Source organism: Leptonychotes weddellii, chromosome 4, assembly GCF_054177405.1.
Source record: "Leptonychotes weddellii isolate Sample4059 chromosome 4, ASM5417740v2, whole genome shotgun sequence".
Lineage (NCBI taxonomy): Eukaryota > Metazoa > Chordata > Mammalia > Carnivora > Phocidae > Leptonychotes > Leptonychotes weddellii.
Genome location: NC_138372.1, coordinates 153,614,283 through 153,629,269, shown reverse-complemented (window position 1 = coordinate 153,629,269; position 14,987 = coordinate 153,614,283). Strand labels below are relative to the sequence as shown.

General features: G+C 42.1%; 1 protein-coding gene across 2 annotated transcripts in view; it reads right to left on the bottom strand.

The window, feature by feature from the left end:
- The window catches only part of DEPTOR (DEP domain containing MTOR interacting protein), a 125,913-nt gene that overhangs the window by 41,437 nt on the left and 69,489 nt on the right, over positions 1 to 14,987 (bottom strand). For both annotated transcript variants that reach the window (XM_081816470.1, XM_081816471.1), the window contains exon 5: positions 2,007 to 2,192. In XM_081816470.1, the coding sequence (XP_081672596.1) occupies positions 2,007 to 2,192 (186 nt within the window). The remainder of the gene's footprint in view (positions 1 to 2,006; positions 2,193 to 14,987) is intronic.

The following is a 14,987-nucleotide window of genomic DNA, read 5'->3' as shown; positions in this document are numbered from 1 at the left end:
GGTAGCATAACCTGGGGCCCTTTGCTTCGGTTCTCAGAGCCTCAACTTCCCCAGCTGTGAAGTGGGAATAATGCAATCCCACAGGACTGGCACAAGGAGGGGATTATATGATGTATGGGAACGTACTCAGGCACATAAAATGTTATTTCAAGAATGACTGAGCACCTGCGGAGGAGCAGTCCCCAGAAGGATGTAAATTAACTGCTGGCTAGATGCTTAATAGATTGACAGTAATAAATGCCTCCTGATTTAAAATATATTTTTAAAAGATTTTATTTACTTATTTGACAGAGTCTCAGCAAGAGAGGGAACACAAGCAGGGGGAGTGGGAGAGGGAGAAGCAGGCTTCCCAGGGAGAAGCAGGCTTCCCACGAAGTGTGGGGCTCAATCCCAGGACCCCGGGATCAGGACCAGAGCCAAAGGCAGATGCTTAACGACTGAGCCACCCAGGCGCCCCACGCCTCCTGATTTAATATGAAGTCACTAATCACCCAGAGCCATGGAAGAGGGAGATTAAAACATAATACCACAGGTTTAGCGCTGGAAGTGTATGTGAGGCAGCAGTTCAGGGCTCTGATCTGGTTCTCTTTGCCACAGAAGGGGTGGCTCTCAACAAGGGAGAGGAGAGAGGAAGGTGTACAGTCAAATGACAGAAGCCATGGAGAGTCCCTGCTTAGTGCCTGGGACACAGGAAGCACAAAGTGAATGCTGGCTTTTATGGTGACCACGTCCCCTCTGTCCTCCTTCTCATCATGGTCACTTTCTGGTCTATCGGGCCCACCAGAAACAGGCAAATGTTAGTGCTAGAAAGAACAGGAACAGTTACTCTGCGTTTGCAGAAGTCTGCAGCCTGAAGGGGACACACGACTGGGGTGTGTCTGAGCACAGACTGGGTTCCTGACTGGCTGCTAATGCTCACTTTCCCTGAGGGGCTCTTGCTTGCTTCATTCTTTCTTCCCCCCTAGCTGCATCTGCAGAGCCTGGGAGAGGGGGATGGGGGCGGACACAGTATAACAGAAGCACTAGAGTTAAGACAGAACTGGTGCGAGATCCAGCTCCGTCCACCCCTTTCTAGCTTTGTAACCTTGGGTAAGCCCCTCCAGTGCTCCATGCCTCAGGTTCTCCACCCATAAAAGGGGATAAGAAAAGTCCTTCCTCTTAGGATATAGTGAGAATTAAAGAGGAAAACTCATGCAACCAAGCTTAGCTCAGTGCCAGGGGGCACAGAAAGGTCTCAATATAACTGCAAGTGTTCTCACCGCCACCTGCCGTAAATAACCAAGACACACATTTCACTGTGCCTTGAGTTTCAGGTTGAAGCCCAGAATGTCCAAACCTTAGGCCAACCAGTTTCTCAGGTCAATCCATGCCAAGTTTTCAGAAGAGTTGAAGATACCCCTTTAAGCACCTCTGCTTCCTCCGCAGAAGGCACCTCAAGTTAACCTTTTCCAGCTGAGCGGGGTTATCTTTGCGAACACCTGTCAGCATCATTTCTGGTAGGGGTCACTGTAAATATGGGACTGTTTGACTTTCCATGTGACATCCTGGGCTTTATGAGCTCCTCTGCTTGCTTTTCACAATTTTTCTTTGTTCTGGCTCACTGCTTTGTGATGGGTTGACAATCAGTTGCCTTTTACTTGAATATGCCCTCCTAAGCCTTCATTCACCATTAAAATATATAGCTTTTCAGTGCTGTGATTTAGAACACTGGATCATTAATGATATATAAGAATTGTTTATAAATGAAAAACAAATCAGGTAGAATGAGAGCTTAAGAAGGCTTCTATCACAAAAAAACATAATTTGATAAAATGGTCTTCAAAACATCTAAATGGACTGCCCAGGAACAATTTGGTCATGCTAGGGTTTTTTTTTTTTTTTCATACTTCTTGTTATGAATAAATAAAAAGGTGCCAGAGAACAGCATTTCACAAAGGTGAGGTATTACTCTACTAGTTCTCAAAAGGCAAATGCACATGATCACATACACAACGAAACTGACATACCAGACATAAAACTGGTAGATTTCCGATTGTCATGGCTCTGCTTCCTCAGGCAGAAGGGACTGTCATGAGTTTCCTGAGAGGAGGGTGATTTTTCATTGAGCAGCTCCATCAGTCTGCGTCTCCGCCGGAAGTTCATTCTGAACTGGTAGAGAAGGTTGCTGTCCACGAACGGGTGCTTGTTGGACACTGCGAAGGAGAAACAACAAGATAAGCATGCCTGGTGTCCTGGTCATGGAGCACCACAACCTGAAGACTCCATCCAACAGGGGCAAACGTCTTCGGAAAGAGTATAATTCTCCAGATACCACATGGCTAGTCCACACACCGTCCCAAAGTCTTTCCACATGCCATGCACTTTACAAATCTGCTAACCAATTCCTCGGGGGGCGCTTTGCCTGACCTCAGCCCCCCTCCCCTATCTAAAGTCATACTCTTCCAGGTATTGTCCGAGCCTCTATATAACCTCCCGCTGAGCACTTACCACACTGCGCCCACATTGTCCATTCACTTCTCTGCCTTGTCCACTCAACTCTAGGCTCTCTGGGGCAGGGATCATGGTTTCATGTAGTCATGTGTCCCAGTGCCCAGCAAAGTGCTAGTCCCATAGCCATACGTCCATTCGTTTTTAAACTTTTGATTTTGAAATAATTATAGACTAACAGAGAGTTGCAAAAATAATACAGAGACCACATATCATTTGTTTGTTTGTTTTGGTGGGGGAGGAGCCCATCTCTTTCTTCCACCTAAGGCACTCTGCTTGAGGGCCCAGACTGTGTCTTAATCATTCTGGCATCCTGAAATCCTAGATGACCGTGTTTGGCCCAGAGTAGGTGCTCAGTAAAAGACTGGCAGTGAATAGTCTGTGATGGGTAGTCAGATAAGCAGTAATGTCCAGAACACAGCTAACTTTAAACTATTTAGTGGCTATACAACAGTTCTTCCTAAACCAAGGTGTGGGTTTGTGGTATGTCATGAAGAGGTTACTGGGGCATGGGAAGTTGGAACACGAAGGACAGTGCAGCTAGTCTTTCCTAAAAGTAAGTATATTCCATTGAAAGCCTTTCCTTTATTCTGAAATGATAGCATCACAACTTTTTTGTTGTCCATTCATCCATCCATTTCTTGAATTCAAATCTGTTGAGTTAGGTTGACTACATGCTGTGTACATTTTTTTGTCCTGCAATTTATGAAATGATGGTAAAAAGAGATAAAAGGTTGGTTTTTTTAAGTATCATTCTTGGCAATTTTTTTTGAAATGTGAAATTTAAAATTCTGTAAATCACTAGGAAAATAATCTAACACAACCCAATGAGAATCACATTAACTCATTTATCAATAGTGGTAACTAGGACAGCAGCCTCTCCAGGTTTTTCACAAATAGCATCATATCCCTGCTGGCTCAACACCAACAAATGCAATCTAGGGTTACGGTTGTATTTATCATGCACATTTGCTATGAGTAATTCTGGTTACATGAATATCCAAGTCTTAGAAAGGTGGGTCCCTATCAAGAGAGTCCCCCTGCCAACTTTTTTTTTTTTAAAGATTTTATTTATTTATTTGAGAGAGAGAATGAGAGACAGCATAAGAGGGAAGAGGGTCAGAGGGAGAAGCAGACCCCCCACTGAGCAGGGAGCCCGATGCGGGACTCGATCCCGAGACTCCAGGATCATGACCTGAGCCGAAGGCAGTCGCTCAACCAACTGAGACACCCAGGCGCCCCCCCTGCCAACTTTTAACTTTATGATTCATATGGGTGTTTCACTGTCTTTAAATGGTGATAAACTAGTCACTTTGGCTAAATGAATTATGTTGGCCACAAAGACAAATACACTTAATTCAGTGGTAGTTCTGCAATGTTCTTCATAAATAATGCACTCTTGGGTTCACGAGATGCTGAATGCATCCTGGACCAAGAGATAAGCCAATTACACTTTGATACGATATCTACAAATAGTGGTTCTATTGCAGATAGTCAAATTTTAATATAAATTTACTGTATCACTACATTCAATAATGCTATAATAAAATTTTATAGAGAAGTTATTTATTTCTGGCAAACTTTTCTGAGTTTACTGAGATTTTTTTTAAATCCTCAAGTTGACTTTGGCAACAGTATCTTAAATTACAACCTGAAAATACACAGTTCTGTATACATTTATTAATACCCACTGCTTTCTCTTTGGACTGTGAATTATACAAAACATTGGCTCTGGTATAAATAAATCCAGAAAAACACTCTAAATCCAAACAAATTCCAGAATTGCTAAAAGTAATTTAAAAAATAGTTTTAATTGAAATGGAAATTTGACTACCAATTTAATCTCCCCAGGCTTTAAATACCAAGACCTAGAGTTGAAGTCATAGCCATGCTCCATTCTCCACCTCCCCAGCTCTCCACCACATACAGCTCAAAAGATAAATTTGGCATCTGAGATGAAGGGGTTAAATTCAAATAGTCCTTATTCATCCTATTCCCTCTCCAATGGTGCAAATGATCTTAAATGTGACCGAATCATGGAAAACAAAAACTGGATGAGACAACAGACCATTAATTTTATGACCATTAAGGCCATGTGAGCATGGCCTTAGGTATAACGCAGATAATCATAGTCACAAAAGCTTCAAGAGTGCAGGTAGACAACCATATTATGGCATCAATCAGTCACACATGGCATCCATTCATTTATCCAACAATGTGAGCACCTACTAAGTGTCGCACACCATCCCAGCTATCTATCTTAGCATGGTAAGTGGACTATGACACCTCATCTGCTCATCCTTTCAAGCTCATCAAACCCAAAGTCTGCTAAAAGAGGCATTGATTCAGATAAGAACAAAACAATTAAGTTGGCACTTCATTAAACACTCTCTTAGGCTGAAAAACTTTTAGAAGCTAATATTACACAATAAAAAGTGCAGGTACTAGAGTTAGATGATCTCAGTTTTGATCCCAGTTCTGCCAACCTGACTAGCAGGGTGCTTTGGGCAACTTACTAAACTTTTAACTTTGCACGGCTTTGCTGTGAAGGAAAAATGGGATAATGGATGTGAGAGATTTAGAATGTCATCTGAAATCTAGTGGTTTAAGTCTTCTTGTTCTTAGACTCCTAAAGATTGACTTTAGCCTTCGGTCATAAATTACACATGTAAAGTCTCAAGAAATAAACAACAGCTAAATGACATATAGTTTATATTCCAGAGACAGAAAAGAGTTCGTTCTTCCTATACTTTAACATGACATTGACTATATTAAATACAAAGCCATTTGCTACATAGGCGACTTACTCTTTGGTAAACACAGAAGAAATAACCTAAACTCCCGGGGGGAAAAAATAAAGAGAAGGAAAGAAAAATCATTTGGGGGACGGTGATTGGCGGCTCTAAATCTTGAGGTTGTTCCAATTTTTTACTTCTCAGAGCCCAACACTATACAGGACTTTTATGTAAGGTAAATGTTGTGACATAAACAATTTGACAAATTTTGTGCTTTGCTCCTTGAGAATATGAACCTCTAACCAGGAATAAATAAGAGAGAATATTCAAAGCTGACATTCAATATCTGGGTTTTCTAGTTGAGCTCTTACAATTACAGCTGTAATTGAAAGTGATAATTAGTTATCCATTCAATTTATAATTTCTGGGACTTATGAAGACTTTCCTTTCATATGGGTAGCATTCCCAAGGGGCTTGACTTGGCTTGGTATTAAATCAAACATAAAATAAGAGTAAAATCAGGCATAGCCAGAAAGCTGAAGCCATACAACTACAAGAGGATCTAATTGCTTAGGAAAGTGGGGGTTCTAGAAGCACTAAGCTCACAATGTTGTTGATACTTGGTAAAAGAAAAGAGATCCTGATTTGCTGTGTGCCTTTACTTTTCAGAAAGCATGAGAGAAATGTCATGTAATCTACCAAAATAATAAAGTGACATACATATATTCTTTTTGTGGACCATGTGGCTACATTTTCCTCTTTTAAGTTATTAGGATGACTTCAGCAAACACAAAGAGACCTTAAAAAGTGATTATGTACAAGAGGGGAAATTGGTTTCTATTCCACTGACACATAAAATCTAAAGATGAATATAAAAATCTATCACCTTGAAGTCTACAAATTCAGCTGAATATAAAAGACATTTTAAGCTACTTATATAGTTGGAGGGAGGAAGGTCACATACCTTCATTCATCCTTGGAATGTTTGCTGGCAAATGACATAATACAAGAGGCATCATGAAATAAGCCAACTGAATCCAGCAGTGTGATAAGGGGGGGTGGGAGGGAGGTGGAGGGAGAGAACGTGCAGTTACCAACTGCTCTCTGGATTTCAACAAACCTTTTAATTTTTATTTATTTTTAAATTTTTTTTAAAGATTTTATTTATTTATTTGACAGAGAGAGAGACAGCGAGAGAGGAAACACAAGCAGGGGGAGTGGGAGAGGGAGAAGCAGACTCCCTGTCGAGCAGGGAGCCTGACGTGGGGCTCGATCCCAGGACTCTGGGATCATGATCTGAGCCGAAGGCAGACGCTTAACGACTGAGCCACCCAGGTGCCCCTATTTTTTAATTTTTTAAAGATTTATCTTTTTGAGAGAGTATGAGTAGGGGGGGAAGGAGGAGGCCGAGGGAGAGAGAGAATCTCAAGCAGACTCCCCGCCGAGTGCAGAGCCCCCCAACAGTGGGTGGTCCTCAATCCCAGGACCCCGAGATCATGACCTGAGCCCATACCAAGAGTCAGCCACTTAACTGACTGAGCCACCCAGGCACCCAGGCACCTCCATCAAACCTTTTTAAAAGGTAGTCTTGGATCTGGGATCACATAAGTAACTTAGCAGAGTGGAAAGAGGGCTTAAACAGAGGGGGGCGGGAAAGGGTAATGGCTATCACAATGAAGAAGAATGATCATCAAGGATGAGATGGGGGGTACCATACTACAAATGCAAACTGGTACCAAAGCTAAAAGTTCTTCCAGTCACCTTTAAGACAGGAGACCCTCACTAGCTGCCATGATTAGCATCCTCCTCATCACTGTCCTCCACAGAGCAGAGGTGGATGTGGCTCACTGCTTCCCCGAGGGCACCATGGTGGGTGAAGGATCATTCTGGGCCATCAAGGCTGTCACTCCATCTTACTCCTCACTCCATTTCCTCTCGCTCGCTTTCTCATCTCCTATGGATCCCTGTACCTCCTCATAAAAGGACCACTTAGAGCCTGCAGACATTGTCTAAGAGTACTGATAAACCTCAAGGCTAAACAGGTGGCCGATCTAGTCCTCAGACTTCAGGTTTCTAAAAAGCAAATAAATTCTGCATAAGAGGGGCGCCTGGGTGGCTCAGTCGGTTAAGCGTCTGCCTTCGGCTCAGGTCATGATCCCAGGGTTCTGGGATGGAGCCCCGCATCAGGCTCCCTCTTCAGTGGGAAACTTGCTTCTCTCTCTCCCACTCCCCCTGCTTGTGTTCCTTCTCTCACTGTGTCTCTCTCTGTCAAATAAACAAATAAAATCTTAAAAAAAAAAAAATCTGCATATGAAAATGCTGCACCTTCCCTGCCAACAAGTCCAAAGCTTTCCATTGTTTCATGTGTCCAGGGAAGGCTCTGCACTCTTTGGGCTCCCTGCTCCTGCTAATTCACCGTCCTTCAGAGTCTGAGCAACTTAGGTCACTTAGTAGGCTGCAGATTTAAAAAAACCGTCAAGACTAAAAAATATTCATATCATGCTTTTTAATCATATGTTTGGTGGAAAACATGCATTGAGAACTAACTACAATAGAAGATTAAAGTAATTTTTTTTTTAAATCTGAGCTATACTTAAGGCCATAATTACCCATCGTAAACCACCCTAAAGGAATGCAGAAGTTGAAAGAGCCTTGTTTCCTAAAGCAGCAAAAGTCCTTGATTCAAGAACATTAAGCAGTTGTATTTAAGAGTCTGTGCCAAGTAAGGACAGAGCTAGGTGCTTGGGATACAAAACTCTTCAAAGGGCAATAACAACAGTGAGTCAGAGAACTAAAATAATTACTTCCTGAGCACCGACAACATTAAGAAGAGGATATGAAAACAGGAAATTGGTTTTAGCGTATAAAGTCCTATTAATTGATATTACTAAAACAAAACACTTCACATTCACAAAGTTAGAGCCCAATTGCACTAACTCAATTGACTGAAGGGCAGAGAGGATGGGAAAGAGATGAGGAAGAAGGACGAAAGTAACTCTAGTAAGGATAGCAGAAAAGAAGAAAATCAAAACATGACATCGTGATTGTGTAGGTTTTTGCAGCTTCTGTGTCTTATTGCCAGAAATGTAAAGGTAATAAACAGAAAGTAGGTCAAATTATGTTTTCTTCTTCTGTATGCATCATTAAATAATAGCTGGGTGCATTCCAAAGACTAGAACCTTCATTGCTAGCGATAAAACTCAAAACAAAGGGTATGTTTTTCAAAGACTAAATGATACCATAAGCGCAAGGGTCTAAACACAAACTTATTTTGTCCAGGAAATGGAATACTTCACATACAAAATTCAATGAAAAAAAAAATTGTGACTCTCTTCTAGATCTTTTGGAATTGTTGGCATAAATCCAAAGGCCTAATTAAAGCACCTCAGTGTTGATTTATTTAACACGTAGACATTCAGCGTGGAGTATGGATAAGATACTGTGTAAGACCAGCATGGGTGAAGTCATCAAATTTATATTGAGCTCCACCAAGGCATTTGATGCTGAAGATGTTGATGATAACAATAATGAAAGTAACAATCAGCTAACATTTATTGAGTGATACTCTGTGCCGGGCAGGCCCTATGCTGAGCACATGCATAATTATATCATTCAGTTCTCATAGCAGCACTATGAGAGAACCATTAGAATTATTCCCATTTGGGGCGCCTGGGTGGCTCAGATGGTTAAGCGTCTGCCTTCGGCTCAGGTCATGATCCCAGGGTCCTGGGATCGAGTCCCGCATCAGGCTCCCTGCTAGGCGGGGAGCCTGCTTCTCTCCCTCTGCCTCTGCCTCTCTCTCTCTCTCTCTGACTTTCATGAATAAAAAAAAAAAAAAAAAAGAATTATTCCCATTTTACAGATGAGAAAACAGGATTACACAAAGTAAACTTGCCCAAAGTAAACTCCCATAGTTATTAACTGGAAGGTTTAAGGCAGAAACACTGACAGATTAACTCTGGAACCCCATTCCTTAATATCCTCTCTAGACTGTCTCCCGTCCAAAGATGTAATTATGCCAACGAGGAGGTAAATGAGCTGACAAACACCAAAACATCAGAATCTACTTATCCCTCATTTATTCCTATCTCTAGTTTACAGAAGGCAGTTTGGACGGGCACATTTTCCACAAAACTCTTTCTTCACCAGGCCAGAATGTTTATTACCTTGGAATTGTTCATCAAAAGGACAGAATGATGACATCGAAAACACTGTTCTGGTCTCAGATGGCCCTGGGCTGAACACCAGCTTCACTCTTTTTTTTTTTTTTAAGTGATGAACTGCATTGTATTTATCTAAATAATACAGACAATTTTTCCACTATCCATTACACTCAACCTGAGAAAATACTGCCAGAATGTCCAAAGATGATTCATCTTTGATACTCATGTTTTGCCCAGTGCTGGATGCCCAGTCTTTACTAAGTTACTTAACTGCCCTGAGCTCTAGTTGTATTCATCTGGAAAATGAGTTGAAGAAATAATGGAAGGACATAGGTAAAAGGCCTGTTACAGTTTCTGGGCCAGGGGCACTCCATTAATGTTGGCCATGTGTGGGTTTCCTTGAGGGCCCAGGTTATCAGTGCCCAAAAGATACCTTTCCAAGGTATAAGCCTCTGCAGACTTTGCCTATGTAGGGGAAGCATCTGGAAGCAACTCTAGGTGGACTGGAAGAAAAGGAGGCATCCATCCTAACCCAGATCAATTCAGCAAGGCCAACAACACAGAGAAAAGCATCCAGTGGGATGCTGAAGGTACCAGAATAAAATCTTACCCAAGAAACGGGGGGTGTGAACACCCACCAAAGCCTTATTCCTGGATGGCATTTTCTAACTCTTTTCAGAAAGGTTACCACAGAACCTGCTGGTCCATTACTGTCGAGTAATTTATCAAGTGTTCCTTATGAGACTGAAGAGTATGGTACTTTCAAAGTAGGAAGAAGGGGATGTTCAAAAAAAGAAGAAATCAGTGGTGAGATTTAGCAGTTTTTTTAAAAAAATGGTCTTCATCTATTTTCTATATAATTTATATCTGTATTCACCTTTTCTTAAACAAAAAAAAAAAAAAAAAGGAAGACAGATATAGGAAAAACCTTGCCTGCTTTTTAAAAAATAAGCTTTATATTTTGAAATCATTTTAGATTTATAGAAAAGCAGTAAAGATAGTATAGACAGTTCCTATCTACCCCAGCACACCGTAATGTTAAGATAACCATGGTGCAGGGGCACCTGGGTGGCTCAGTCATTAAGTGTCTGCCTTCGACTCAGGTCATGGTCCCAGGGTCCTGGGATCGAGCCCCGCATCGGGCTCCCTGCTCAGCGGGAAGCCTGCTTCTCCCTCTTGCCCTTCCCCTGCTTGTGTTCCCTCTCTTGCTGTCTCTGTCAAATAAATAAATCTTTAAAAAAAAAAATAGATAACCATGGTGCAGTGGTCAAAACTAAGACATTGACATTGGTATCCCCGCTATTTCAAATCTCACTTAGAGCTACAAGGAACTCCGTGTGTGGACACAAAAAGGAAACTATCCCTTGGAAGCCCAGAAGATCCCATAGTTACTTAATGATAAAGACATTTGTCCTTGTGGATGACAATAGTAGCTGCTTATCCAAAACCCACTCTCTCTTTCTTCCTCCTTTTTTATTTGCCCAGGGCAGCAGTGTGCCTGGGTAAAAGCATTCGATCCGCTGATCACCTTCCACCAAGGGGTGACCATGTGACACAGTTCTGACCCACGTGATGTAGGTGTAACTCTCAGGAAGAGGCAACCTCTCCTAAATAAAAAACAAAGTCTTGCTAGGTGACACCTCTCTGCCTTTCCATCTTCTTCCGGCCCACAGTGCAGACACGAGGCCTGGCGAACTCTAGGAATAGTCGAGCAAAAATGGATGGGGCCTTATCTACGTCTTATCAGCCCAGGATTCCCCCCTGCCCCCCCGGAACAGGTCCCTGCCGAAGGCAGAGGGACCTCTCTGTTCCAGCCATCAGTACTACATTTTCTGTTCTTTATACCAAAAACACAATCCTGATACTGTTCCAAACACACATCTAGAGACATGAAATCAAAAGCTTAAAAAACAAATGCTTTCTGTTTATTTGCAGCCCACACCTTGCAACAAACTGCTTGGCTCGAAGCCAAGAGGGATTAGACATAAAGTCATGCAGGCAGAAGATAATGCCTTCCAGCCACTCGGCTCTGATTCCCCTGGGATGGAACTGCTTGTGGGCAGTCCTCGGGCCTCAATTTTTACATCTGCAGAAAAGAAATTACAATAACCTCATCTTTTATCTGACGCAAGTGAAATTAATAAACAAATGGGGACCCACAGATCTCTGAAAGATAGCTCACAATAATGCCAATGCACCATTAATAATATTGTCCTACTGCCAGCAAAAATCCAAAGGAGGCCACAATGAAGAGTAGAAGTTTAAGAAGGTGCTCCTGAACTTTGAGTTATATACTGGATAAGCCCTTTCTGAGCCAAGAGGGAACTGCCAAGATCAAAACCAGCCTAAGTGATGGCATTCAACAATTTCTGACTTGTGGAAATATTTAAAAATCAAAGGGAATATTTAAAAAACAGAGGAGAAAGAAAACATGATTGTGAAATCAGTGTGCTGGGGAAGAGAGGATTATTGTCACTGTTCCAGAAACTTGTGTGGCTGGTGACCAGCTCTATGGGGGTGTCCAAACCAGCACAGCAAAATAGAGATAACAAGGCGCTTCTTCAACAGAAATGTTCAGAATTTAGCCACAGACAAAGGTCTCTGAGATGAGGGGCTGAAAAATGACACACACACTCACCAGGATACCACCCTCCCCTGTGCTGGATTCAGAAAGGTCTAGAGCTAGGCTCTCCAGAATGAGAGCCACAGGACACGTGGGGCTGCCAAGCACTTAAAGTGTGGCAGAGTCCTAATTGAGATGAGCTCTGGATTTTATTTTATTTATTGTTATTATCTTTTTTTAAGTAGGCTCCACGCTGGGCATGGAGCCCAACACGGGGCTTGAACTCACGACCCTGAGATCAAGACCCGAGCTGAGATCAAGAGTCGGATGCCTAACCGGCAGAGCCAGCCAGGCACCCCTGCACTGAATTTTAAAAAGTTTGAGTAAGAAAAATAAGAACATAAAATAGCTGATTGGTATCCGTCATGTTGACTATATTTTGAAATGATATTTTGGAGATGGTGAGTTAAAATATATTATTGAGATTAACTTCACCTGCTTCTTCTGTTTTACTGTGGCTCTTAGAAATTTTAAAAGGACATCTATGGATTGCATTTGTGGCTCACATCATGTTTCCATGGGAAATGGGATCAGTCTAGAGTAGAGGCTCATATACCATAGGAACAGACCAGCTAACCACCAAACAAGTTCTTGCCTTTACGTGTAGCACTTTGAGAGCCACCTGTCATAGAAGAGAACTCTTATCCCGAGCTTCTGACAGCTGAGTGATCGAGGGTTCTTGTTACTGCAGTCCCTTTTCCTGCCCCCCCCCCCGCCACACTATGTCCCCTATCCTATTTCCTTCATTTTGATGCGGAAGCATGTTATGTTCCCACTTGATAGGAGTCCCTGCTTGAGATTATGCTCTAAGCAACTATCAAAGAAGACTTTAGAGAGACAGGAGTGAGCCAGTGGGAAAAACCAACACCTACTCCTTCTCCCTGGGCATGGTGGCTTTGGTAATTTCCAATCAGACTGCAACCTGTGCAGGAGCCAAAGGAGTGGCTACAATAAAATGGAGAGAATACAGACTCCAATATGCAGGCCTTTCTTGGATAGAAGGAGAGAGGGGAGGGGGTGGGCTCCTCATTGGGTCCAGTGTCATCACTGGGACAGAGAAGAAAGTGAAAGGGAGCTTTTTAGAAAAAAGCTAGATAAAATGTTAGAACTTTTAAATTTTATGTCAGTTTTAAAATAATTTACATAAATAGGGCGCCTGGGTGGCTCAGACGGTTAAGCGTCTGCCTTTGGCTCAGGTCATGATCCCAGGGTCCTGGGATCGGGTCCCGCATCGGGCTCCCTGCTCCTTGGGAGCCTGCTTCTCCCTCTGCTTCTCTCTCTCTCTCTCTCTGTCTCTCATGAATGAATAAATAAAATCTTAAAAAAATAATAATAATAATTTACATAAATAATTTTACAAAAACATTACTCTCCAAATTGGATTAAATTTGGTTATGAACATTAATAAACACGTATTTTTTCAATTGTAATCTGGATATATGTGTGTGTGTGTAATTCCTTCTTAAATTTTAACTTAATACCGTTGCATAGTCACACCGATCAGAGTTGACATATGGTCAGTTTTACACCTAGCAATCACTCCCTCGTACAAATATGCTTTAGCTTGTTTAGCCATTCCTGGCAGAAGAGGGGAGGAGGGGGCTGGAGGAGGAGCTGTAGGCCCAAACACAAAAAGACAATCCGGACATACTGTCTGAGATGGGAGTGTCAGCAAAGAGGAACTGAGTTAATGTGAACGTGAGTGGCTAAGGATCTCGAGCCAGGAGTGGCTAGTTGGGGACTTACTAGAGGAATAACCATGAGAGACTGCAGGACAGCAGCAAGGATGAAATGCTGTGAGAATAATCCTTGTAACTGCCCAAGGAGAACCTGGGTCCCAGACATGAATCCTTGCCCAAACGTCCCAGTCTCCCAGCTACAAGAGACTGACGCAAGGAACTTACTCAAGATTGACAGAGTCAGAGCTAGAAAAATGGTCTGCGATGGAAAAGAGAATAGAGGTATTCCATTCTTTAAAGGAGAGCCTCTTAACTTTTTGTCCCACCCCTTCCACTCTGCCTTGAGGGCTATGGTCAAGCTCATGTCCATCAGTAGCCAGAACTTTACACCACAGTGCTTCCTGACCAGTAGGAGAGGGTAGGGGCATATCATGAACAGCAATCTGAACTGTCCATTCCACCGTGATATGTCTTTCTAATGAACCTGAGACCCTGGCTTACAGGTCCCACTAAAAATGACCACTGAAACCCAGATAAGTCCTTAAATTACCATGTAACACCTTGCTGAGTAGTACTTAATACAAGACTGCATAACTTCCATATACTTCAACTGCACAGAGATTGTGTTGTTGTACTTTAAGACTTCCTCATGCTATTAAAAAATGCTGCACCTGGGTAAACTGAGGACTACATAGGGCCGGGATACCGGACAACGAGCTATCAGGAGCGAGGCAAAGAGTTGGTAGGACCACAGGCTTCAAAGCCAAACACTGTCTGTAGCAAGATCAGTGTCTGTGGACCTGACAAGTTATACTAATGTCAACTAAAGACGGAAATATCTGCAGTTACGACACTTCACAAAAGCCCTCTGTTCCTTATGCATTGCACTCTTTTGGAAGATTACATGAGATAAGGTATCTCTCATTACCTTCATACTTTCTAGTAGTTAAGCCTTGGTGTAGCTAAACACCTGTTTTCCTTTAACCAAAATCAACACTTTAATGTGTGCCAATGCATTAGCCCTTGACTTCACCAAGCAACCTTGTTCCCTTATGTTTGCACTGCAACCATATTCTGGCTGTGTACATATCAGAAGGCACAGTGGGATAATTCCCCAAAATTCCAAATTGAGAAAGCAAAACAATTTTATTAGATTGTGGCTGTTGATAAAGATTATGCTTGAAATAACTATTGAAAGCAGATTGAGAAAATATTCTCCCCAAGCATTATTTTTTTTTCCTATTCAGAGTTTGACATTTAGGAGTGAAAAATGATTATACTAGTTGCAAATGCTGCAACA